The 23,237-nt window shown below is 36.2% G+C and overlaps 1 protein-coding gene across 3 annotated transcripts in view; it reads left to right on the top strand.

Moving 5' to 3' along the window:
* Fut8 (fucosyltransferase 8) overlaps positions 1–22,985 on the top strand; it is a 230,500-nt gene extending 207,515 nt beyond the window's left edge. For all 3 annotated transcript variants that reach the window (XM_055595342.1, XM_055595341.1, XM_055595343.1), the window contains 2 exons: positions 10,581–10,731; positions 21,996–22,985. In XM_055595342.1, the coding sequence (XP_055451317.1) occupies positions 10,581–10,731; positions 21,996–22,313 (469 nt within the window). In that variant the 3' untranslated portion in view covers positions 22,314–22,985. The remainder of the gene's footprint in view (positions 1–10,580; positions 10,732–21,995) is intronic.
* Positions 22,986–23,237: the final 252 nt, after the last annotated feature.

Below are 23,237 nucleotides of genomic sequence, written 5' to 3'. Positions count from 1 at the left end.
TCTGTTTAGCTCTGTTCCCCATTTTTTAAGTGGATTACTTGGTTTGTTGCTTTTCTGCTTCTGTAGTTCTTTATATATACTTGATATTAGCCCTCTGTCAGATAAAGGGTTGGTGAAGATTCTTTCCCAATCTGTAGGCTATTTGTTTTGATGACAGTGTCTTTTGCTTTACAGAAGCTTTTCAGTTTCATGAGGTCCCATTTATTGATTGTTGCTCTTAGAGCCTGTGCTGTTGGTGTTCTGTTCAGGAAGTTGTCTCCTGTGCCAATGAGTTCTAGGCTGTTTCCCACTTTTTTTTCCAGCTGATTTAGAGTATCTGGTTTTATGTTGAGGTCCTTGATTCAATTGGACTTTAGTTTTGTGCAGGGTGATAAATATGGATCTATTTTCATTTTTCTGCATGTAGACATCCAGTTGGTCCAGCACCATTTGTTGAAGATGCTGTCTTTTTTCCATTGAATGGATTTGGCTTCTTTGTCAAATATTGAGTATTCATAGGTGTGTGGGTTTATTTCTGGGTCTTCTATGCGGTTCCATTGATCCTCCTTTCTGTTTCTATGCCAATACCATGCAGTTTTTATTACTGTTGCCCTGTAGTACAGCTTGAGATCGGGAATGGAGATACCTCCAGATGATCTGTTGTTGTACAGGATCGTTTTGGAGATTCTGGGTTTTTTGTTTCTCCATATGAAGCTGAGAATCTTTTTTTCAAGGTCTGTAAAGAATTGATTTGGTATTTTGATGGGAATTGCATTGAATCTGTAGATTGCTTTTGGTAGGATGGCCATTTTCACAATGTTAATCCTACCAATCCATGAGCACGGGAGATCTTTCCATCTTCTGAGATCTTCTTCAATTTCTTTCTTCAAAGACTTGAAGTTTTTCTCAAACAGGTCTTTCACTTGCTTGGTTAGAGTCACACCAAGGTACTTTATGTTATTAGTGGCTATTGTGAAGGGTGTTGTTTCCCTAATTTCTTTCTCAGCCTTTTTGTCTTTGGTATACAAGAGGGCTTCTGATTTTTTTGAGTTGATTTTGTATCCTGCCACTTTGCTGAAGGTGTTTATCAGCTGAAGAAGTTCTCTGGTTGAATCTTTGGGGTCGCTCATGTATACTATCATATCATCTGCGAATAGTGACACTTTGACCTCTTCCTTTCCGATTTGTATCCCATTGATCTCCTTTAGTTGTCTTATTGCTCTGGCTAGGACTTCAAGTACAATGTTGAAGAGATATGGAGAGAGTGGGCAGCCTTGTCTTGTCCCTGATTTCAGTGGGATTGATTTAAGTTTCTCTCCATTGAGTTTGATGTTGGCTATAGGCTTGCTGTATATTGCCTTTACTATGTTTAGGTATGTGCCTTGTATCCCTGATCTCTCCAAGACTTTAAACATAAATGGGTGTTGGACTTTGTCAAATGCTTTTTCAGCATCTAAGGAGATGATCATGTGGTTTTTCTCCTTCATTTTGTTTATGTGGTGGATTACATTGATGGATTTCCGTATGTTGAACCACCCTTGCATTCCTGGGATGAAGCCTACTTGGTCATGGTGGATGATATCGTTGATGTGTTCTTGGATTCGGTTTGCAAGTATTTTATTGAGTATTTTTGCATCAATGTTCATAAGAGAGATAGGTCTGAAGTTCTCTTTTTTTGTTGGATCTTTGTGTGGTTTAGGTATCAAGGTGACTATGGCTTCATAGAATGAGTTTGGTAGTGTTCCTTCTATTTCTATTTTGTGGAATAGTTTGAGGAGAATTGGTGTTAGTACTTCTTTGAAGGTTTTGTAGAATTCTGCGCTGAAGCCATCTGGTCCAGGGCTTTTTTTGGAGGGGAGACTGTTAATGACTGCTTCAATTTCCTTGGGAGATATAGGGCTATTCAGTCTTTCTACCTGATCTTGACTTAATTTTGGTAGATGGAATCTGTCAAGAAAGTTATCCATTTCATTTAGATTTTCAAATTTTGTACCATATAGACTTTTGTAGTATGACCTAATAATCGTTTGGATTTCCTCAGTGTCTGTAGTTATGTCCCCATTTTCCTTTCTGATTTTGCTGATTTGGATAGTTTCTCTCTGCTTTTTAGTTAGTTTGGCTAAGGGTTTGTCTATCTTGTTGATTTTCTCAAAGAACCAGCTTTTTGTTTCATTGATTCTTTGGATAATTTTATTTGTTTCTAATTGATTGATTTCTGCCCTTAGTTTGATTATTTCCAGCCGTCTGCTCCTCTTGGATGTATCTGCTTCTTTTTTTTCTAGGTTTTTCAGTTGGGCCATTAAGTTGTTTGTATGTGATGTTACGGATTTCTTCTTGTAGGCACTTAGTGCTATAAATTTTCCTCTGAGCACTGCTTTCAATGTGTCCCATAAATTTGGGTATGTTGTGCCTTCATTTTCATTGAATTCTAGAAAGTCTTTAATTTCTTTCTTTATTTCTTCCTTGACCCAGCTGTCATTGAGTAGTAAGTTGTTCAGTTTCCATGTGCGTGTCGGCTTTTTGTTGTTTCTGTTGTTGTTGATGTCCAGCTTTAGTCCATGGTGGTCAGATAGTATACAAGGGATTATTTCAATCCTTTTTATCTGTTGAAGCTTGCTTTGTGACCAACTATATGGTCTATTTTGGAGAAGGTTCCATGTGGTGCTGAAAAGAAGGTGTACTCTTTTGAGTTTGGGTGAAAAGATCTGTAGACGTCTATTAGGTCCATTTGATTTAGGGATTCTGTGAGTGCTTTTATTTCCCTATTTGGTGTCTGTCTGGTTGATCTGTCCCTCGATGAGAGTGGGGTGTTGAAGTCTCCCACTATTAAGGTATTAGGATCAATGTATGATTTAAGCTTTAATATTGTTTCATTTACGAATGTAGGTGCTCTTGTATTTGGGGCATAGATATTCAAAATTGTGATGTCCTCTTGTTGGATTTTTCCTTTGATGAGAATATAGTGGCCCTCCTTATCTTTTTTGATTAACTTTGGATGAAAGTCTATTTTATTAGATATTAGGATGGCTACTCCAGCTTGTTTTCTGGAACCATTTGCTTGAAAAACACTTTTCCAGCCCTTTACTCTGAGGTAGTGTTTATCTTTGTTGCATAGGTGTGTTTCTTGGATGCAACAGAATGTTGGGTCCTGTTTCCGTAACCATTCTGTTAGCCTGTGTCTTTTTATTGGTGAGTTGAGTCCATTAATATTGATAGATAATATTGATCAATGCATGTTAGTTCCTTTTGTAATGGAGTCGATGATCTTACCCTGTTTCATTGCTTGTTTTCTTTTCATTTTTGTTGGGATATTATTTGTATGCCCTGTTTTCTTGGGTGAATTCGTTTTCGTTGGATTGGAGTTTTCCTTCTAGTATCTTCTGTAGGGTTGGTTTGCTGTATAAATATTGCGTAAATTTAGTTTTGTCATGGAATATTTTGTTTTCTCCATCTATGTTGATTGAAAGCTTTGCAGGGTATAGTAGTCTGGGTTGACATTTGTGATCTCTTAGAGTCTCCATGATGCTTGCCCAGGCCCTTCTGGCTTTCATAGTTTCTGATGAGAAGTCTGGTGTGATTCTGATAGGTCTACCTTCATATGTTACTTGGCCTTTTTCCCTTGCTGCTTTTAATATCTTTTCTTTGTTCTGTAGATTTAGTGTTTTGACTATGATGTGACGTGATGTGTTTCTTTTCTGGTCGAGTCTATTTGGTGTTCTGTAGGCCTCTTGTATATTTATGGACATCTCTTTCTTTAAGTTGGGAAAATTTTCTTCTATGATTTTCTTGAAAATATTTTCTGGACCTTGGAGCCTGGAGTCTTATTTTTCATCAATTCCTATTATTCTTAGATTTTGTCTTTTCATAGCATCCTTGATTTCTTGGATATTTTGTGATTGGAACTTTTCTGATTTTACTTTTTCTTTGAGAGAAGTATCAATTTCTGCAAGTGTGTCTTCAGCTCCAGAGATTCTCTCTTCCATCTCTTGTATTCTGTTGGTGATGCTTACTTTTGTGGTTCCTGATCTTTTCTCCAAGTTCTCCAGCTCAAGAGTTTTCTCATTTTGTGTTTTCTTTATTGATTCTAATTCTGTTTTCATGCCTTGCACCATTTCTTTCATGTGTTTGAATTTGGATTAGAACTGTTTTTCTTATTAACAACTTTTTATTGATAACATATAAAATGTTAATATTTTGCATATCTTCAGTTAGGTCATACACATTAATGTTACTTTATATGGTTTTAAGTTTTTTTTCCTTTATCACTAGAGCTTTCACCTACTTGGTTAAATTAACTCTTTAAGTATTTTATTTGATGCTGTTATAGATAGGCTTGGCTTCTTAGTTTCATTTTGGATTAGTTTGTTAGCATATAGTAATGTTACTGGTTTGTTTGGGTTTTTTTTATTGTATGTTTCTTTTATAACCTATAACCTGACTGGATCTATCAATCAGTTTTAAGACTTTTTGTGGACTCCTAGGGTTTTCTAATTATAAGACCATACCATCAGCAAACAAATATTTCACATATTTCTTTCCTGTTTGAATACCTTGTTTGTTTGTTTGTTTGTTTGTTTGTTTGTTTGTGACAGGAGGAATATCTGCCAGTATTAATGCAGGCTGGCATGAAATTGTAATGCTCCTGTCTTAGCCTATTTTATTATTTTTTATCTTAGAGGAAAAATGGCCAACTTTCCATTATTCAGTATGATGTCGTTTGTGGGCTTGTCATACATGGCCTGTATTATGTTGACATATATTTCATCTAATAGTTTTTGAGAGCTTTACATGAACAGATGTTGAATCTTGTCAAATGCTTTGTCTGTATCATTTGAGATAGTCACGTGGGATTTTTATTGTTCTTCCCTCTGTTATTGTAATGGATCGTGTTTACTGACTGTTGTTTGGTAGGCCACTCTTGCATTTTTAGGACAAATCTCACTTGTTCATGTTTTTCAGATGAGCTGTTGAGTTTGCTAGTATTTTATAGAAGTTGTATCTCTGTCCATTGGGAATATTGCTGTGTAATTTTCTTGTAATGACTTAAGTGGCTTTTCTGTTAGGGCATTGCTGACCTCATTAAATGTTTAGAAAACTGCTATCTATAGCACTCAAAAGCTAAGTGTGTTCCAGGCCATTCTGGGCTATGTAACAATTCTCTGTCTCAAAACAAATAAACAAAAGTTTTCAAAAGTTGATATTTAATAACAAACATTAAATATCTGGTAGAACTTAGCAGTGAAACTTTGATGGCAGCCCTTTTATTACTGATTCAATATCTTTACATGGTATTGTTCTGTGTAGATTCTCTGTTTTTCCTTATTTAGTCTTGGTGAGCTGATTTTTTTTTTTTAATCATCCATCTCTTCTAGGTTACCCAATTTGTAGTTTCATGGTTAGTTGTTTTGTTTTGTATTTCCATAGTATTACTATTAATTGTGTCAGATTATTATTATTAGTAGCAGCAGCAGCAGTATATGATGTGTGTGTTAGAGCACACCTGTGAAAGAGCTTTCATATGGAGGTCAGAGGACAACTTCCACCTGTATGTCACTTCCTGAAATCTAACTCAGGCTTGTATGTTAAGCTCCGTTACTCACTGAGAAGCCTCACTGGCCAGTTTTATGTTTCCTCATCCTTTCTGAATTTGCTTGAATTTCCTTTTGTTTCTTCATGAGTCTGAAAGGTTTGTTGATTTTATCTTCTCAAAAACTCAAACTTTAACATGATCTTTCACTCATTTTTCTAAATATATGTTTTATTTATGTCTTAGTCCTAGTTGTTTCCTCTATCTTAGTTTTTCTTGGTTTGTTCTGATTTTCATTTCTTGAACCACAAAACGAGCTTGTCTTTTTGAGAGCTTTCCTCTTTGTTGATGTGGTTTATTGCTGTGATTTATTGCTGTGAACCTCCCTCTCAGGACTGCTTTGGCTACGTCTGGTCATTTTGCCCTAATGGATTCCCATGTTTGCTTCAAGATATTTTGGCTTCTTCTTTTACCTATTATTTCAATAGTATTATGTTTAATTTTTACATACCTGTGAGTTTTCTAAGACTGCTTCTGTGACTCATTTCTATTAAATACTATTGTGAACAGAAAAAAAATCTTAAATTTTTTTACTTGTTTTATGCCCTACTTAGACTCTGTTCAGAATAATGTTTTGTGTGCATTTGAGAAGAATACTTATTCTGTTGCTTTTGAACATAAGACATTAAACATACTAGATCAATTTAGAATGAAGCACAGTCCAAGTCCATGTGTGTAACGTGTGTGTTCCCACAGAGTCTCAAAGAATGTGTTAGATTCTGGAGTTACAGGCAGTTTTGAGTCAAGCCATTGTGGGTGTAGGAACTATACGGTCCTATGGAAGAGCAGCAAGTGCTTTTAACAGCGGAGTAATCTCTCTAGCCCTCCTATTTCTTCTTTTCTAACTTGATTTGTCTGGAACTTGCCAAGGTTCAATGAGGGTCATGACATCTCCTGTTATTATTGTATTGTGGCTATCTCTCCCTCTAATCTTTGATGCTTTGTTTATTTCTTTGATCTAATATTTATAATTGATAATTATTATTTGGTTTGGTTTTGTTGAGATAATAATTTACTATGTAGCCCATACTAGTCTTGAATTCACATTATAGGTACATGGCAGCTTTATAATTCTTATAACCTCTTGAGAATTAATATCATTTTATGTTATGTTTAACTGTTTCTCTTGCAGTCTAAGCTGATAGAAGTATAGGTGCCTTTTTTAGGTCTCCTTTTGCTTAGAACATCTTTCCCCATGTCTTTATTTCAGTCTTTTGATGGTGATATATAAGCATAGCTATGACTGTATACCCAATGTGTGAACCTGCTGTGATGACTTGAGCGAGTATTTTCCTAATACTGAATAGTTAGGATATTTTCAATGCTCTACTCTTATAAATAACAACAAGAAGTATGTCTAAATTACCTACATTATTTTCTCAAGCTAGGTTTCCAGACTTTGAACTACTTAGATAAAAGGATATAAACATTTCACAGCATTGATCCTGTCTCACACATGACATTTTATGCTGAGCAACCATTATAGTACAGTTGGCAATATTTCCTTTACTGTGGAAATAGTAAAACCTGAATTTCCCCTATAGTCCCTACCTGTAGTGGTCTAGGAAGCAGTTTTCTACTGTAAATTTACTGGTAACACTTTATGCATATTTTTCCTCTTTGGAAATCCGTTCATTTTTATTCCCCAAGTCATTTCTAATATATTAATCAGGAATTTTATCTGTCATCTCTCTTCATTCTTTTACTTAAACATTTTCCACTCTGGATTAACCCTCTTTAGACCTTTTGTGATGGATTTGGCTACCTAAGCAAATTATAAAACCTCTGCTGTTCTTTATAAGCAACCAGAAGCATTCATTTATCCTGCAATAGGTATTATCATGTCCAAGTTAATATTGTAAGAATGTAATGTAAGAAGGGCTAAATGAAAAATTAAATTTAAATGATTCATAGGCTTCACACAGCGGAGGAAAAGACATTTTCTAAGTAGTTTATCTGAAAAGGGCATCAAGATAAACATCCATCTAGTTCTATGTGCAAACATGCAATTGATTCATTGTCACTTGTCTTCACACTTCGGGTTTCTTTTGGCCGGTTGGAGCTCATCCAAAGGTAGTAGCGCTGGCTCTCCAGTAACTGCAGCAGCCATTGCTGAGGTACCATCAGTATCTCTCTTAAGAAATTTACAGTGAGAATTTAAAACCACAGAATCACTGGCAGTCAGAGCTAAGAACTGCTATATTTGTCAGTCAAAATATTGTTTTCTAAGGTAGAGAAGATTCAGGGTAAGGGTGAAATTGGAAGATAAAGCTCCCAAATGGGAGCACTGAGGCAAAGGGTAAACTACATAGTTCAAAGCAAACCTGATGAGACAATTCTTTAAAAGAACCCCCCCCCCAAAATTCTAAATTACATATTTAGTTTGTTATTTATCAAACATACTAAATGGCATTTTCCTAACATTAGGTTCCTTGAAATTAATAGAGGGAAAAAAATGTTTGGACATAGCATAGCTGTTCTGTGAAATGAAGAATCAGCAACGAGTGATTTTTTTTTTCCAACTCCTTTAAGATACAAGTTATGGCACAGAGCACTTAGAATTCAAAGGCAAATAAAAGATAATAGGTGGCTCCTTATCTCAGAGAATATTCAACTGGTAGACAGTGTATACATAGGATAAATAACTACAACATAAAGAAGTGTCCTGAAGGAGTTGTATACCAGACACAGTGAACTCACAAAGACAAGTATCTCTTTCCTTCTGCAGACTGAAGTTCAGTATTAGTTTACAACTGCAATCCAGTTAGTCTTTTGTGGGTTGTATAAAGATAAGTTTTTATAAGATAGTAAAAGAAAAATATTATCAATCTCTGAAATTTCAATGTAAAAGAAGCCCTCTGCTTACACAGCTCAGGGCAAAGCACAAGACACTTCCGTTCTTGTCCCATTGTTTGCTTTAGTTTTTGTTTTTTCCTCCTCACAGTCTCCTTCATGAAACTGTCTTTCACATATGGAGAAAGGCGTGAGGATCATCATTCCTGTCTAGTTCTGTAGCAAGGCCTTTTCGCTAGGAGAGCTTTGAGAGCTGGTGTCATTTCTTAGAAAACAGGTCACTCCTTTATTAGTTTCACTGAATTCCCAATGTATGCTAACGAGATTAGCTTTATTCGAGGGTAAAACCAAACAGTTATGCTGGTTCCTATTCTCTGCCACACTTAACATTTGCGGATATATTTGTTACTGTGTTTGCCTCATTCCTGGATATGTAGCTTCATGGACAGTACACTAAAAATATTTCAGGTTTTCTTTTTAGAACAGTGAGATATTTTCTTCATCTTGCTGATGTCGATCTGAAAAAGGCAAATGTTAAAAGCAATGAATCAATAATTAATCAGTCAATCAATCAAGGCCTACTAGGTTGCAATCACTGCATGCCAGTGTGAAGGGTGCAGGTACTTGCCTTCACTGCCGTTTTATCAGAGGCAATGAAGGAAGCTTCTTAGTGGCCATGGAATGATAAGACATCTGAAGCATCTGGTCAGGGATTATGAAGTTGTAGACAAAGGTAGCACTCACTTGGGCATGTCTTTAGTCACAGCACTGTGTGGGTGCTAGGTCCTGTCATGTGAGGAAAACTAAGACATGAGCCTGCCCTGGGGAGTACAGAATATAAATTGATTCCTAATGTTTTCAGAATTTATAAGTAAGAAGCATTATTATCTCAGGCTAATACTCATTTATCCTTGTATTGTGTTCCTGATTCCCGTAGGTATTGAGAGTGTTAAAGTGAACACCGCAGATGATCACTTGGATTTAATAGAGCTTAGATTCCAGTTAGGGATGATGGAAACAGGATAGGGATAAAGCTTTAAACAAGAGAGTAAATATGTATCACATAACAAGATGAACCATGACCAAAAACAATGCAGGTAGAAAGAGTAAGAATTTAAAATCCTCACTGAAAAGATGATTCTGAGTGGAGATTTAGAGGACTATAAAGATTAAAATTAGACAGATGCTTATTACAGCTAATGTTTGTTGAACATTTGCTACATGTGAGGTATGTTTGTAAACATTCTGTCTATATGTTAATTCTAATGAAATTATATAAAAGAAGTATGTATGTTACTCCCTTCTCAATAAGGTGCCCAAGATGTTTTTCAATCTCAGTCTAAAGACCTATTCACACACCAATACAGTGATTTTTAATTCAGAGCAAAATCATTTGAACAAGTGGTAGACTTTTCCAAGACAACCAGTTTTGATAATTTAAAGCACATATTAGTTGGCAGACATACATCCACAAGGAGCTTGCTTTCCTGAATCCAGTAGAGTGCCTTTTCTATTTCTGTTATGGCTAAGAGTGGATAGATGGATCCTCAAAAAGGATGAGAATTGAAGACTTGGTTGTCACAAAGGTTTTAACTATTAATTTTTAAATTTATTTATATTATTTGTAAAATTAAGACATTTATACTTTTACTCCAATCTGATCTGTCACAATTATAAACTAAATCTTTAAATGAAAGTCTGTCGTGGTGTGTTTTTAAAACAGCTCCAGTCAAAGATGGAAAAAGCTTGGATAAACTCTTAGAAGGGTGCTCATTACAAAGAGAATAAGAAGCCTTAAGTTTTATGCTCTGTCATGAATTACTAAAGGTCAGGATGATGTATGTGTGTGTTTAAGATTATATATATATATATATATATATATATATATATATATATATATATATATATATATATATATATATGTGAATATATGATTCTGCTGTGTAGCCCAGGCCAGCCTTCCAGCCTTGAACTCATAGACCTCCTGTCTCAGCCAGCTGAATATTTGTGTTACGGAAACACACACACCTGGCTTCAATAACATTTAATATGGCAGATATTCTGAACGAGCTCCTTTACCATTGTTCACTTGCTCGATGCTTCAGCTACTCTATTAAATACTCTCAAGTTCTCACTGTTAGAAAGGGAGCTTTTGATTAAAGAAGTGATCTGTTCTGTAAAATACTGCAAATTTAGTCATCAAATCTCTCTCCTTTTTCAGGTACTCCAATTATGAATTTATTAGTGATAACTCTATTTCTTGGTCAGCTGGACTACACAATCGATACACAGAAAACTCACTTCGGGGTGTGATCCTGGATATACACTTTCTCTCCCAGGCTGACTTCCTAGTGTGTACTTTTTCATCCCAGGTATGTGGTAGCATGTTTTAATGGCCATTACTCACTGTCCTGCTGAGTGGGAAAATTATTTGTGTGCTTTTAGTGTTAGCATGATTCAGGTATAATTTTTTTATACTTAGAAGTGATGTCTTTTCTAAAGCAGTGAAGAGAGCTCATAGAAAAGCTGTTTGAGTACATTGAATTTTGTTTGCAGCAATGGTTGAATACATCTCCACTGAAGCTAGTTAGTGAAGTCCTTTAAAGTATTTGGTTGTTCATAGCATCTAACAGAAACAGCAAGTTATTAAATTTGCTTCATACTTTTCTGATTCTGCAAACAGCTAATATGTAACAAGAATCCATCCATTTCAGTTCATCAGTGATACTGTGTGAGACTTAAGATCCCACCTTTTACCTCGCTTGCTTTATAGTAAAGAAGTAAATGCAAGTCTTCTCCAAGTCCTTTTACTTCCTGTGAAGCAGGAAGGCATATATTAAATTTAAATAATTCAATTAAAAAATTGAAATACTTCAATATCGCAATAACTCCTTGAGTTTGATTTTTGCATGTAGCATATGAGTTCGGTGTGTATTTATGTTTATTAGGTATATAATATCTAGTATGAATTTTATTCTCTCCCCATTTGTCCTCTTATTACTGGCTAGCTTATTTACATAGCTATTGAGTGACTATGCTCAGAGTAACACTGTGTATAAGAGGACTTAAAAAGAGTCTGAAGATATGGGATTTTTTCCCTCATTCAGAATCAAACTATAACTAGAGGACAATTATCAAAAATTATAAATAGGTGTAAAATAAGTGTGCTTAAATATGGAGAACATCATGGTAAAGAAAATACATAAGAGAAATCACAGTTTCTATAGGAGTACATTTCAGAATGAATAAAGAAATGGACCATAGTTTTTACACTATGACAATCAACAACAGTAAGTTGTTGATAAGATTTTCAGAAGATGCTTATCCATTCAAAGGCTATAGTTTCTTCATTGTGAAATAAGAATATAACTCGTTATATTAAAACAGCTATACAAACAGGAATCACACAGAAGGAATCCTAATCTCAACACAAAATCTCCTTAGCCTTCAAATCACCGTGAAGGAATCTAACAGTGATATTTAACTGGGGTGAGGGTCTTATATTCAAGAAACATATTTTCCTTTATTGTAGAAGGAAGTCAGGTTTATGTCTACTTGACTCCATTTCTATTTCTGAGAATCTAGCTACCAGATAATACAGACTCTTAGGAATATATATGTATGTGCATATTCATACATGCATGTGATAAAAACTAACCGAAAAGGAGGCCATGAATTTGAAAGAGGGCAAGGAGGAAGAGTATGTGGGAGAACTAGGAGGAGGAAAGGGAAGAGAGAAAGGATGTAGTTATAATCTCAAAAATAAAAGGAAAGAGTTAAGAAGAATCATTTTTAGACCAGTGAGATGGCTCAGTAGGTAAATATACTTGCTGCCAACTTTGGTAACTTAACTTCAAAATTCAATCTCAGGGCATGCATACATGGATTCATTTATAAATGGAATACAAAATTTATTTTTTTAGAGGAGTTATTTTTCCTGAGTCACTGCCTTCCCTGTAGGCCTAAATTTTAGACCTATCCAAAGTCTATTCCTCTAGTCTGGTGTTTCTAAACCTAGGCACTGCTGGCATTTGGAGCAGATAATATTTTGTTATGAGGAGCTATACTATGTATTTAAGATGTTTAGCAGCATACTTGGCCAGTAGTTCCCTTAACACAAGTTGTGAAAATCAAAAATGTTCCTGGATTTTGCCAAATGCCCCTAGCAAAGCTGCCTTGGTTGAAAACCACTGTTCCAATTATAAGTTCTAAAATTAAATAAAAACATGTATGTCTCATTTACACGGATGTGCTCAGTGTGCTTGCTTTCTTCTAGCCCTTCTTAAGAATCTTTTTATGCCATTCTGGGATGAAAGTAATCCTTTTCTTTTTTCCTTTTAAATACGTCCTAAATTCTAGGCTCTGGGTGACATGACAGACATGGAGTAGCCAGTCATCGCTTGAATATCTACTGTGTTGAGATGGAGGGCTGCCAGCTATAACATAGGCTGTGATTGCCTTCCTCAGCTTGTGTTAGTAATGCTAATCTATTTGTACAAGTGTTGGGCAAATACTCAGCTTTTGAAGTAAACAGAAATAAGGCTGCAGAGATAGCTCAGCAGTTAAGAACATTTGCTGTTGTTGTAGAGGACCCAAGTTTGTTTCCAGCACTGACATGGTGGTTCACAACCTTCTGTAATTACAGCTCCAATACCCTCTTCTGGCAGGCACCAAGCATATACATGGTGCAAACAAAACAATCATAAACATCAAGTAAAATAATAAATATTACTAATTTAAAGTTTACTGCATTTTCTAATGAGAAACTTATACTCTTAAAAATAAAAAGAAATTTTGGTCTTATAACTCTAATTTTGCCCTAAAAATTAATGCCACTATCACTTCATGATAACAGAATTTTGCCTAGGACAAAGGAGAATGACACAGTGCCTTAATGTTGTTTTATGTGTAATATTAATCACTGAAGTGAATTCAGACCCTGGATCCAAAGAAGCAGAAAGATTGGTTGTAAATAGATTTTTAAGAATTACTTACTTATTTATTTATTTTTCTCCAAATATTCCTAAACACTATTGACAAAAGCTCACCCATAGTAAATTGTTTTGTTTACTTGCTTGTTTTCAAGTCAGGGTTTCTCTGTGTAGCCCTAGCCGTGCAGAATTTACTCTGTAGACCAGACTGGCCTTGTAGGCAGAGGTCCGCCTGCCTCTGAAATGCTGGGATTAAAGGCCTTTCCACCACACCACTTGGCTCACACAAAGTAATTTATACCAAATAAATCTAAAACAATATTTTATAACCCAAAGTAGACTTGAATAACTCAAATATTTTGTTAGGGTTCAGAATAGATGTTTTAACAATGAAAATGTAGTATGATAATGTATATAGAGTAGCAGCTTGTCAAATGTGATCACTTCCATTAACTCATATCTTATTTGACAGCTAAAAGCTATGGTATTCAAGAATTAATTATACATTTGGTTATAAATATGTACTCCCACTTATACCTTAGGACTTTTTTGACAAATATTTTCTAATAAATCTTAGAAAATGTTTTCTAATTATAGTTTAATGAATTTGGCTACTGGGATTGTTAAGGTTTCCTTGTCATAAGCCAAAACTGGAATTGCCTGAAAAGTACTCCAGAAATGTCATACCATCACAAAAAGAGCAAATGAAAAAGCTGTTCATGAGCTCAGAATGCCAAGCCATTAACTTCACAGAGAACAACAATGAAGAAACATGAGCTCTGCAGGTGGACTATCTAGACCAGCTCTGACCATTTGGCTATTTGGCTTGAACAGATCACGTACTCAACTATTTGTTTTGTGTTTCCTTTTACATTTAAAAATAGTGATGATGATGATGTTGCCTAGTGCATAGTTTTTGTGAGAACTAAAGACTTGCTTCATGAGGAGCAACAATAGTGCTCAGCAGTGTATTAAACACATTAGCTAAAATATAGACTAAGCATGTGAAGAGTTATATGAATATCATTGCTTATTGTAGACAGTTTCAATATACAATTTTCAGTATTAGTTTTGGCAGCTGTTTTTCACACGACTGCATTTCAAACTATATGACCTCAAATTTTAAAAGGAACATGAAACATGTGATTCAAGAACTCCATTACCGCTGCTTGTGGTCATGAGAAATGCTTAGGGCCCACACAGTCACTATGGGGACAGGCACAACAGTTCTTCACAATGAAAAATAATTGGTAACATTCAACGTATTAATTTCCCTATACCACATGGGTTCGATTTTATTTAGCTTATTGAAAGAGAACATTGCCATATGATATGGTTGTCTTAGAGTTTCTGTTGCTGTGATTAATTGTGGTATATCTACACAATGGAATATTACTCAGCAATAAAAAAAACAAGGAAATAATGAAATTTGCAGTTAAATGGTGGGAACTGGAAAAGATCAGCCTGAGTGAGGTATCCCAGAAGCAAAAAGACACATAGGGTATATACTCACTCATAAGTGGATATTAAACATGTAATATAGGATACACCTACTAAAATCTGCACACCTAAAGAAACTAATCAACAAGGAGGACTCTGGCTAAATGCTCAGACCCCATACAGAAAGGCAAAGAGGATGGACATCAGAAGAAGGAGAAAATGGAACAGTACAGGAGCATGCCACAAAGGGCCTCTGAAAGGCTCTGTCCTGCAGGGTATCAAAGCAGATGCTAAGACTTAAGGCCAACTGTTGGGCAGAGTGCAGGGAATTTCATGAGAAAAGTGGAAGATAGTAAGACTTGGAGACCAGGAGCTCCACAAGGAGACCAACAGAACCAAAAAATCTGGACACAGGGGTCTTTTTTGAGACTGATACTTCAACCAAGGACAATTGATGAAGATAACCTAGAACCCTTGCATAGATGTTGCCCATGGCAGTTCAGTGTCCAAGTGGGTTCCATAGTAATGGGAACAGGAACTGTCACTGACATGAACTGATTGGCCTGCTCTTTGATCACCTCCCCGTGAGGGGGGAGCAGCCTTACCAAGACATAGAACATGACAATGCAGCCATTCCTGATGAGATCTGATAGACTAGGATCAGAAGGAAGGAGAGGAAGACCTCCCCTGTAAGTGGACTTGGGGAGGGGTATGTATGGAAAATAGGGAGGGAGGGTGGAATTGGGAGGGGAGGAGGGAAGGAGCCACAGGGGGATATAAAGTGAATAAAGTATAATTAATAAAAATTAAAATAAAAAAATCCAAAAAATAGAAGTTAACAAACTTTTTCACAAAAGGTCAGATGGCATCTATTTCCCTCTTTATAGGTTATATGTCTTCTTGTAATTCACAAGTCATATTATAATATGAATAAATAAAACATATTTAAATAAATAAATCATATTTAAATAAAGCATATTTAAATAAATAAATTCATATTACAATATGAATAAATAAAGCATATTTAAATAAATAAAGCATATTTAAATAAAGCATATTTAAATAAATAAATAAAGCATATTTAAATAAATAAATAAAGCCTATTTAAATAGATAAAGCAGCAAATCTGGTACATTCCACCGTGACACTATTAACTGAAACAGGTAGCTAACTGGATTTTGACCACAGTTGTAGTTTTTCCGATCCTTACAATCGTTAAAATTATAGAGATTGTTTATCACTTATAGAGCCCATCTATTTTGCCTAACTTTAATATTAGATTTTTTTTATTCTATAAATTGACCAGAAATTAATACACAATTAAGTAAATTAATTTTTCTATAAGATTAAAGTTAAGTTAAGACTGACATTTGTAACTACTGAATTTTACAGTTAACTTTTAATAAAATTTAAAATCCTATGGAACTTTAAAAAAGAACACCGTGGCAAAAAAAACAAAAAAAAACCTTGGAAGAAAAGATTTCTGCCGTCTTACCTTTCTAAGTCACACACCATCCCTGAGATACTTCATGGCGAGAACTCAGGTTAGGAACCTGGAAGCAGAAACTGAAGGAGAGGCCATGGGAAAGTGCTGTTCGCTTCCATGCTCCCCTTGGTTTGCTCTGCCTGCTTCCTCATGCCATTTAGGACCACCTGGCTAGGGGGAGCAATGCCCCTGGTGGACTGGAAACTCCCTACAGACCTGCCTACAGGCCAATCTTAAGGGACAGTAATCTCAGTTATGTCTAGGTGTATGTCAGGTTGACAGAACCAGCCAGGATGGTGACATTTCAGAACCAAGTTCTTCATTATTGAAGAATGAGTGATAAGTAGTATTACTGTGGTTAATGCAAGTAAATTCTAGACATACTGACTCATGAGTGCCGTGGCATCTCTTGTGTCATTTTTGTTCTGGTTTGAAGTTCTAGGGCTTGAACCCAGGGCCTCGTGCATGGTAAGCAAGCACTGTACCTCTAAACTATCATACCAGCCTGTGACATCACACCTTAACCCATATTCTTCATAAGGTTTTAGAAATACCCCTCTGTTTCTAAGGTTTATATTAATGCTTTTAAAAGATCTGGGGGGATTATCCCTTTTTTAAATAAAAAGTTTTTAGAAGCCAGAAATACAGATTGACTCCCTGCTTTCCTCACCATGTGTACTTACCTTTTCATATGCTTTCTTCAGCACTGTTGCGCAAAGCCAAGTTTGTCCTAAAACTTTCCAATAGAAAAGAACAGTACTCAATAGTTAGTTATTAGGAAAGAGTCAGTATTAGCATTTTCCAAGATCACCAGCTGAGTTAGCAAAACTACCAATCACATAGTAGACAGGTCTACTGAACAGTCATCCTATTGTTTGTTAGTGGAAAACACCATGCACAAACCGTCTACTTGATCGCTTGCATTTTTATTTGCTGAGGCAAGTAAATTATAATTGAAGAAATGAGGATAGCTGGCAGCTCGTTGGTAGGCACATGAAATATCAAAAAGATTTTTTAAAACTCATATCCCGTCAAGTTGTAGAACCAGTTTTTACTATTCTAGACTCTGATTTACCAAAGCAATTGTAGGTGCATAAAGACCTTAATTGGGGCTGGAAGACCTTAAATGGCTCAGCAGATAAGAGCACTTGCTGTCCTTCCAGAGGACCCAAGTTTAATTCCCAGCACCCACATAGTGGCTCACAAACATCTGTGCCTCCAATTCCAAGGGATCCAGTGACTTCTTCTGGCTTCCATGGCACCAAGCACACAGTGCACAAATATACATGCAGGCAAACACCCAAACCCATAAAATGTAATGCTCTTTTGTAAGAAATTCATTATGACTTTGAAAATAAACTTAGCGAATCTTAAAAATAAAAGGGCCTTAATGCTGTTGAAGTTTACTTTGTTTAATGAGCAGCATTTTGCTCAGTAATTTGAGTAGTTTTTCCCATACCTCCCTTTATAACTTACTAAAAACAGTCTCGTGGCATTCTTTAATTCCAAATCTATACAAAACATGAAAAGACTAGAGGACAAGTTTGAGAATAGCATTAACTTTTGGGGTAGGGATTTCCATTGAGGTGTAGTTTGTGAAGCAGTAGTGAATACCTTCCTAGAGTAGCAAAGGGGGAAAACATGGGATAAAAGATGTGACTCCTGTGCCTGCTTCCCAGCATAGAGGACATGAAATCTGCTTGAGTGAGCCTCGCTACTGCTCACCTTTGGTGCTGGATGCTGTCTGTGCAGTGTGTATTGCCTTTATTTGGACATTCATACAGTGCAGCAAAAGCTGGTTTTATTCTCTCATGGTATAGCGAAACTCAGTAATCTAAAGGAAAGGTGCACAGATCTCCCAGTATCCCCGACTAAACTAAGAACAACTTTCAAATTCTCATTCTCATACTAGGAAAGCCTCTGTCTGTGTAATTCAACAAAGACAAGGTCTCATCTGCTGTGAGGAAGCTTGGAAGCCCATCTACTCAGCCCATCTACTCTAAGGGTTGTATTCAGACTAATGGATACTTACCTTTTAAATATTTTTTTAAAGTGCCATATCTGTTAATTTTTGCTGTTAATCATCACTGTGTGCTTAATAATGTGCTAGAAAGTGATGAAGTGATGGCACAGAATGAAGTAAAATAGGCTGTATACAGCTGTGTTTGCAAACCGAACACTGCCCCTCTCAGTCAGTACCAACTCTGAGTTGAATATTGCCATCAGCTGCAAGCTTTCATTACCTACCACATGATTTGAATTTTTAAAGTCCAGAGGAATCCTAATGTAATTGAATGCAAACATCAACATTAATAATCCTCCTAGCCCTTAGCAGTAAATTGCCCAGGATTGAGATTAAAAAAAAAAACAAAAACAAAACAAACAAACATTATTTATTCAAAATGTTGTGTATGGACCTTAATTTTTAAATATCACTCATGGGCTTGAACATCCATTACTGGAGCACCACTTATTCAACAAATAATTACTGAACACCTACTATGTGCCATCTATAGTTCCAATTTCTTATGCAAAAACAGTTTCCTATGTGCTTCAGAGCACATACTCTAGAACCATAAAGAATTCTAATCGTTGCTGTGGTATTTACTATCTCCTTTTGTATTTTTTTTAAATAAAGTCAGAAACGCTTTCTGTGGCTTAGTTTCTTCATCTGTTATATGAGTGAAAACAGTACTTAGAGGTTTGATGTGACAGAGAAAGGAGTTTGTATGTGGGGGTCACTATGTGACTGTGCTGGACCACAGTCAGTGCTCAGTAAGCTCAGCTGCTACAATTCTGGCCATTACTATAAGATAAAGGACCATGCCTACAGCATCATGGTGATTGAAGGTACCCAAATTCACATTTGTCCAGAAATCTCTCAATATTGGCCCAACTTGGTATCTGAAATTTATTCCTTTGGTTTAGGAAAATTCAGATGTACTCACAAAGGCTAACAAATAATAACTATTTGTACCAAAACATAAAGTAATTATTAAAAATTTCACAAAAAGAAAGCAAAACAGTAGAAAACAGAGAAGTGTTATTCTAATGAGAGCAATGCATTAAAAAGTGAAGAGGGAGAATCGTATGTGGGTAACTGCTAAGGTAGAGATTGTACTTGTCTTGAAAATAACACAAGTCTTGCATTTCTGGCTAAGAAAGACTGATGAAAAGAAGGCTCAGGTTTCCCCAGAACTGTCTTAGCTCTTAGGTTGTGTCTTTCTGATGCAACAGAATGAATATAAAGTGTAAGATTTATAAGACATGCTATGCTGAAAAAAAAAAATGGGTTCAAACTTGAATTTACCACTTACTAATAGTGTAACAGGGGCATATGCTTTCGGTTGCCTTTGCCATTTGTAAGATGAACACTAGAATCTTATGGGGATAGTGAGAGGATTATATCAAATACTGCCTCACATCAGTATTTGGCAACAAAAGCTTAGCAAACATTAGCTTTTTCCATGTTACTTATTTTGCTATTGGTGGAGCTTTGTTATTTTAATTACAGTTATGTGTCTCAACAGTGAGAATTCATTCTGAGAAATGTGTCATTAGGCATTTTTGTCATTATCAAAATATGACAGACAATGAACTAAGATGGCTGCAGAGTTTTGAGGATGTAATCTTATGAGACCACCATTATGTATTTGGTCTGTTATTGACGATACTGATTTCTTTACGGAGTTCCAACTTAGTTTTGATTTCTCCGTGTAGAACTTTGGCTGAATCTGAAGTTTAAAAGTTCCAAATTGGTTTTATTCTCAGTTATTATAGTTTTTCTTTCTACCATTGATCCTAAGTGAATCATGGTGGTCCCAAGATTCACTTAGTTTCTTGACAATGTTAATTTGAAATCAAGCTGAGATGCCTGAATCCTGGCCTGAGAAATAAGAAATAGGGCCCGGTGGTGGTGGCAGTGGTGGCGGCAGCAGCAGTGGTGCACACTTTTAATCCCAGCACTTGGGAGGCAGAAGCAGGCAGATCTCTGGGAGTTCAAAGCCAGCCTGGTCTAACCAACCAAATTCTAGGACAGCCAGATATAAATAGAGAAGCCCTGTCTTGAAAAGCCAAACTAAACCAAACAAACAAAGAAGAAAGAAAGATAGGAAGACTGAAAGTCTAAGGTCACCCTTAGCTACATAAAGAGTGTGAGGTAGCCCTTATCTCAAAAAGAAACAAAAAGTGTTGTCTTGATTCTTTTTGTCAATAGTTGAGATTATAGCACCAAAACTTAGGTCAGTTTCACTTAATCACTTTGTACTTTAATTCCTGGGGTGGGGGCAGGGGTGTCTAGCTTTAGGTTCATTTGCCAGTTGCATCTAGCATTTGAGAACTGCTCAAGATCCTAAAAATTAAGATTCTCTAGGAAGTTGAGGTGAGGGTTAAGCTAGTCATTTTATTTGGTCATAAATGTTAGAAGGTGAGCATCTCAGGATAAGATATAGCTGAGGTTAGAGTGCTTGCCTTTGCACAGGGCCCTGGGTTCAGTGCCCAGCATCACTGAGAGAAAGAGAACATCGTCATTCAGTTCTTGATCTCCACGAATGCCTTGGTTTGGAAACATCTGCTGAGCCATTCTAAAGTGCCATTAGCAGACTAACAGCTATAAATAGTAGTTTCATTTTTAAGTAGTTGTAAAATGTTGGCATAAGGACAATGAAAATTCATTATCTGAGATAACCAAACTAGGGCTGTGGAGAAATTTGACCTGAATTGAGTTCTCAGCCAGAATGTAAAAACAAAAAGTGTTCTAGGCAAAATGATAATTCTCTGCTGTCATCACCTAACTTGGGAAGAGTTCTGAAACCCATTTTACTTTCTAGTGACTCTGTTAATTGCCAGAGTGTTACCCTTCTGTGAAGGTGGCTTAGCTTTTATCACCAAGCATAGTAAATCAGGAAGTGAAATTCAGCATATAGGATTTTACCTGCTAGAGAGGATGTTCTTTAACAGAAAAAAAAAAAAAAAATTAAGTCACTTTAAAACAACACTAATTGGGTAGATACATCTTTAAAGACCAGCCCAGCTCGTATCAGTATAAGCATGCTGTGTGTACCCAGCACATTTGAGAGCTCTTTAGGAATAGCTGATATGTTTAAACCTACTTGCTTATTCATCATCAGTAAATACATAAATCTCTATCGAGAAGAGTTCTGAGAAAACATTATGGTTAAAAGTGGATACAGGGAGCTGGAGAGATGGCTTAGCTGTTAAGAATGTTCCCTGTGCTTCTAGAGTTCATTGAACCAGAGTGCAATGCCATGTGGGGCAGTTCACAGCCTCCTATAATTCCAGCTCAAGGGATCTGACAGCCTTCTGGGCGCCATAAGCCTTTGCACATGCACACACATGCACACAGCGAAGCATATGCACACATATATAAGTAGAAATGAAAATAAAGTCTTAACAGTTGAACTTCTAAAAAGGAGAGGATAAAAGGATGAGAGCAGCAGCATTTTTGTTATTTGAGGTGCTAATCCCAAACCTTAAATTCTCCAGATAGAAACTATCTTGCTCGTTTTTGTATCACTAGTTCCCAACTTGGAAGGCCTCATAACTCTTCATAATTTTTATTAAAAAATTAATTGATTTATATTCTTAAATAACATTGCACAGTATATTTATAGGCCCTGCTGTGTCTGTCTGTCTGTTTCTGAAAGTTATGAAGAATAACTCTCTTTTCAGCCCTGGAGCCCTTCTTTGGCTCAGCATTGCTTTATAGTAATGTTTTTACACTGTGGACTAACGAACCCATTTTTTCGTCTTTTCCAAGGTCTGTCGGGTTGCTTATGAAATCATGCAGACCCTGCATCCTGATGCCTCTGCAAACTTCCACTCTTTAGATGACATCTACTATTTTGGAGGCCAAAATGCTCACAACCAGATTGCCATTTATCCTCACCAACCTCGAACTGAAGAGGAAATCCCAATGGAACCTGGAGATATCATTGGTGTGGCTGGAAACCACTGGGATGGTTATTCTAAAGGAATCAACAGAAAACTTGGGAAAACAGGCCTGTACCCCTCCTACAAAGTCCGAGAGAAGATAGAAACAGTCAGGTACCCCACATATCCTGAAGCTGACAACTAGAGATCAAGTGTAAGAGATTAACAACAGAACTCAGTTCAGACCATCTCGGCCAAGCAGAAGACCCAGACTAACACGTGGTTTGATGACAGACATGCTCGACACTAAGAATGAGTGGGAACCCTCAGATGCTGCACTGGCGGAACTCTTTATGAAGGGCTGCGGTGCCCTCATGCCCATGCACAGTACAATAAAACACTCACACATAACATGCAAATGGATCATTTTCTACTTTGCCCCTCTAAATATTATGTCCCCATAAAACAAACACTGCCGCGTTGTGTAATTTAAGTGACACAGACATTTTGTGTGAGACTTCAAACATGGTGCCTATATCTGAGAGAGCTTCATGACTTACTGAGAAGATGTGAAGAGCCCCGCTCTTAGCCAGTGGTGGTGGTGTGGCCACTGAATTCACTCCAGTCAACAGGCTCAGAATGAGAATGGATGTTTTTTCTTTATATGGTTGTCTGGATTTTTTTTTTTTACGTAATTTCATCAGTTCAGTTTATCCACCTCACCATTAATAAATGAAGGATACATCAATAAAGTAAAATGAAATATTCACTCTCCATTAGAAAATTTTGTAAAACAATGCCATGAACAAATTCTTTAGTACTCAATGTTTCTGGACATTCTCTTTGATAACAAAAATAAATAAGTTTCAAAAAGGAATTTTGTAAAGTTTCTGGAATTTTGATCTCTGGATGATACAGTTATAGGCCTTATAGTAGTAATATGGTAAAAATGAGTTTATAGCTTCTAAGATTTTTTTGTACTTTTGTCCTACTTTTTTCTATTTCTGATAGAGTAATCACATTTTAACTAAAGGAAGCATTGGTCCCCTCTAATACTAGTAACTGGCTTTAGTAGGTGCATATTATGAAGTTACTAAGCATATGCTTTGGGGGTCTTCATTCTCTTATT

This window comes from Psammomys obesus, unplaced genomic scaffold (assembly GCF_907164565.1).
Source record: "Psammomys obesus unplaced genomic scaffold, mPsaObe1.curated_primary_1811, whole genome shotgun sequence".
In the NCBI taxonomy this organism is placed as follows: Eukaryota; Metazoa; Chordata; class Mammalia; order Rodentia; family Muridae; genus Psammomys; species Psammomys obesus.
This window is presented reverse-complemented; position numbering and strand designations above follow the sequence as displayed.